Raw genomic sequence first — 4,405 nt, forward strand, 5'->3', positions numbered from 1 at the left:
GGATAATTTTGGTCACTATAATCGTGATAAGAAATTTTCATATCGTTACATCCCTAATGGCATGCTCACTTGATTTGCAATTGTGACAGGATGTGAGTAATTAGTTTATTGTTTGTGTCATTTGTGTCAATGTGTCTTATGATTAGGGATATGCCGGTATCAAATTTTCATGTTGCGATTAATTGCTAATGCTTTTATCGGTATTTAGACGTGCCCACGATAACAATATCGTGCATATTCATTACGCGTGATATATCGCATTACCGAATACCGGCACAAGTCTACTTATGATGTCATTGGGCTTTTGGTCAGCTTGACCTGAAACCTGGGTGAAGATAATCAAAGAAAATCAGGGATTTACAAGAAAGGGTCTTATTGTCAGAATGAAATGAAAAAAACACAGTTTTCTAAATGCAAGTGGATCTTATTGTTCTTTTAAAAAAAAAAGAATGACTTTGTAATCTGTAATCAAAAGTTGTGTTCACCCTGTCAGCCCAAATTTGATTATTTGTGTATTTATTTGGTATCTGATGTAAATCTTTGATGTCCACAATGTGTATTGTAACTAGTGCTGTCAAACGATTAATCGCATCCAAAATAAAAGTTTTTGTTTGCATGATATGTGTGTTATGTGTATATTTATAATGTGTATATATAAATACACACAGTATATATTTTGAAAATATTTACATGTCTATATTTATATTCATATAATTTATATTATAAATAAACATTTAATATATAAACATAACCTATTTTTCTGAAATATATATATAATTATATATACATAATAAATATACACAGCACACATACATATATTATGTGAACAATCTTTTATTTTGGATGCGATTAATCGTTTGACAGCACTAATTGTAACCATTCAGATTTGGTTTGCTTGTCCTGTGGCACTCTTTTGTTTTACGGAATATATGCATTGTTTTCTGTGCAGCAACGTTGTTGTCTTACAACATGTTGCCATTGCACTGAATTTTATGAGGCAGCAGCAGAAACATAGGAAGCTGAAATGCGCAGCTAGTCTCAAAATTTAAAGAGGTGTGTAGACTAGCTGTATATTGTAATTTTCTGCTTTACTCGTACTTCGCAACAACACAACCTTGTTTCTACAAAGTCATTCACTATGTTTTCTTTATACAAACAACATCTGACGTGTTTACATTTTACATGGCATGAGAAAGCTGCACAAAATCTGATCAGAGCACTCAAACAAAACAGGTTTCCCTAAATGCAATTTGAACAGGATTTCAAACAACATGTGAATGTTAGTCTGAATAAGGCTATTATGTCATAACTCGATTCTCCGGTGAATGACACTTATTTCTGGTCATGTGTGTTGGACTACTTCAGTCATTTAGTCTGCTTAAATCCTGGCCACAATCAACTGCAAGCTCACACTCAGATCTGACTCCATTTTTGAGTGATCCCACATCTTAAAATCTAATCAACAACCAATAGTAAAAGTTGTTTTAAGTAGGGCTGAACGATTTTGGAAAATCAAATTTTTTTTTACCAATATTGCGATTGCTATTTAATATGCAATTATTTTTTAAAGCTCTTTATGTTCTGTATTATTCAACAAAGACCGTGCGTTCACACCGCCATCGTCGAGAGCGTCAAAGTGGCCGGAAGTCATTCATTTTCAATGTGAGCCGGCGTTGAGCAGCGGCGCGGCATGTCTTGGACGTTGAGGAGAGTTAAAATCAGGTCAACTTTATGGTAATGAGCTATGACGCGGTTCGGCTGCAACCAATCGGAATGTAGAAGTCCACCGCTTGAGAGGATTCCAGAGAACCTGGAGGACGCTGTGATCGGAGCTGTGTTTTTGTTGTGTCTTACGGGTTTCACAATAATGGACATGGAAAGTCTACGTATACGTAAAGCGATTGAAAGAACGGAAAGGAGGACTAAGAATCTCCAACGACAACTCTGAGGTATGTCACAGTGTGGAAGAAAAGATCTGTCACTACTTCCATTTCATTGTGATTTTAATGTTCGTCACCTCTGAGCCTTATTGAAGGGTATATGCGACTTTTTAGCTCACTATTTGGCCTTTTCCTCGCAATTCTGAGAACTCAAAATTGAAACTTTTTTTTAAACTTTTTTTTTCTGATGTTGCAATGTGACCTCGTAATTTCTCAGAATAATAATTCGGTTTTCATTTTGTTTCACTTTTTGCTTTGCTTTGTAGCTTTAGAAATTGTTGTCGAATAGAAAAAAAGTCACGTTTTCTCCCAAAAAAATGATTCACTTTGAAAAAAAATCATGTTGTCATAAAATGTGTAGATATAAAGGGCTTATGTTGCCCTCGTTACCCACAGTTCCGCTGTGCTCTGAATCCTCAGAGGAATAAAGTTAACCATCTCTACAGATGGCTTTCACTGTTGCAGAACTGTTTCCTTTTGCTCCACTCTTATGTTTAACTCTTCAGTATAGATGGGTGAAGTTAAAGCTGGTAATGTGACACTCGTTCTCTAGTCTTCTTTGAACGTATACCGCCCTGCATTGTTTCCCAGAAAGCACTCCATCCCACCTGATGCCATACATCTGTGTGCTGTTTGACTGATTTAAAACAGACACCACTGGTAGTGAAGTATCTATGTTTAGCAGCCTAATCTTACTTTGTACACTTCCCCCAGACACCTATAGTTCAGAACACAATGTATTCGGTAAATACACACACACTTTCACTGACCATGATGGGCTTCTGCCTCTGTTAATATTGCGTGTTGAAGTATTTATTACACCGGTGTAGGCAGGTATTCTGGAGCTTGAGTCCTGACAATGCAGCCCATTCTTTAGAGGTCTCACATCTTCGAAATGTGATATGCACATGCCAGCGGTATTTTCTGATCTATATCATCTGGTTTTTGTGAGGACTTGTGGCATATCCATGTCCCAAAGCACAAAGAGGATGTTCAGTTTGGAGCGGCTAAATCTTAACAAGTTTTCTAACAGCTGTTCTGATCTTCTGTTTCTGGAGGCACTGTTATCATTTTTGTTTGTCTCAATCCGCAGGGAAGCGGAAGGCTTCAAAGAACAGGGAAATGTGTACTATGTCAAGAAGGACTATGCTGAAGCTTTCAACTTCTACACCAAGGCCATCGGTAAGAACCCTTAAAAGAGTACTTTGCTGTATGTGGTTCATCTGTCTGCCTAGCTTTCTGTGGGCATCTTTTGCATTGGGTTGTTCCTACACACTTCTGAATCGCATACTGTGCCCTCACATTAGACTCAATATTCACTCATGAGCACACGGTTTCTCTGGTCTCCACATGTTTTCCTTGAAGCCTGTAACATAATTTCCAGAATAGATTTTGTCATAGCAACCACTTGTTATAGAAATGTTTTGGTGACCTTTTCCATTCCGGTTTTAACAAAAATAACCACAGATTTTTTTTTTAAATTCCCCTTTCTGTTTACTGAAGTGTCTATCTACATTTTTTGTTTGTGTCCTTTTAACAGACTTGTGCCCGAAAAATGCCAGTTACTATGGCAACCGTGCGGCCACATTGATGATGCTGAGTCGCTACAGAGAGGCACTGGAGGACTCCCAGCAGGCCGTGCGGCTAGATGACACTTTCATGAAGGTGAGCCCTTTTGATGTTCTGAGCATTTAGTATGACTATTTTTTTTTTTTTTTTTTTTTTTTTTTTTTTTTTTTTTTTTTCTCGAAAGGTTCCAGTTGGTGCCATGCTTTAGCTCAGGGTATCCCAAACTGTGGTTCACGAGGGAACCGCAGGGTGTTTGTGAGTTGAAAAAAAAGCTAATAATTACATTTTTATGTTTAAATATGTTTTTAAAAATGTTTAACAAATATTTAAATAAGAGCCTATTGTATCATATTTGATACGCAAATTTCTATGGCATTTAACACTAGAACTACCGGAGTTCTATAACTACTAGAATGGCCATAGCGGTCATTCTGACCGTTCATACTAGACTGAACTCAATGTCATTTTTGTCATATCATATTTACATTCGAAGCTTCTTTTGAGGTTTTACAATGAAGCTTTGAATGTCTGTTGTCATATTTTATGACGTCATCACCCTAAAAAATACGATATTTTTTGTAATATTTAATTGTGTAAGAGCTATAGACCGCTCCCGAATGTGCGTGTCTCAAAGCAAAAAAAGCAAAAGTTTTTCACCGCAGTGAAAATGTTGTATTTGAAAGTCTAAATGCCAACAAATATGAACCGAAGCAGAATATTTCTGTAGATAAAACATGTTGTGAATTTTGGAAATTAGTATAGATAATAATAAACATAGTCACTGTCGCAAAAAAAAAAACTTAATTAGTTTGTTTTATTTCACAATATCAGTCTTGTCGGGGCTCAAATTAGCCTATATGCATTAGCTATAGCATTACACTAGCATAAAAATAATA

General features: G+C 36.3%; 1 protein-coding gene across 2 annotated transcripts in view; it reads left to right on the forward strand.

Annotated features, from left to right (window-relative positions):
* The window catches only part of dnajc7 (DnaJ (Hsp40) homolog, subfamily C, member 7), a 20,457-nt gene that overhangs the window by 5,629 nt on the left and 10,423 nt on the right, over positions 1-4,405 (forward strand). For both annotated transcript variants that reach the window (XM_016572445.1, XM_016572446.1), the window contains exons 2-3: positions 3,034-3,122; positions 3,481-3,605. In XM_016572445.1, the coding sequence (XP_016427931.1) occupies positions 3,034-3,122; positions 3,481-3,605 (214 nt within the window). The remainder of the gene's footprint in view (positions 1-3,033; positions 3,123-3,480; positions 3,606-4,405) is intronic.

The sequence above is a fragment of the Sinocyclocheilus rhinocerous genome, unplaced genomic scaffold (genome assembly GCF_001515625.1).
Source record: "Sinocyclocheilus rhinocerous isolate Xijiao unplaced genomic scaffold, SAMN03320098_v1.1 scaffold2849, whole genome shotgun sequence".
NCBI lineage: Eukaryota > Metazoa > Chordata > Actinopteri > Cypriniformes > Cyprinidae > Sinocyclocheilus > Sinocyclocheilus rhinocerous.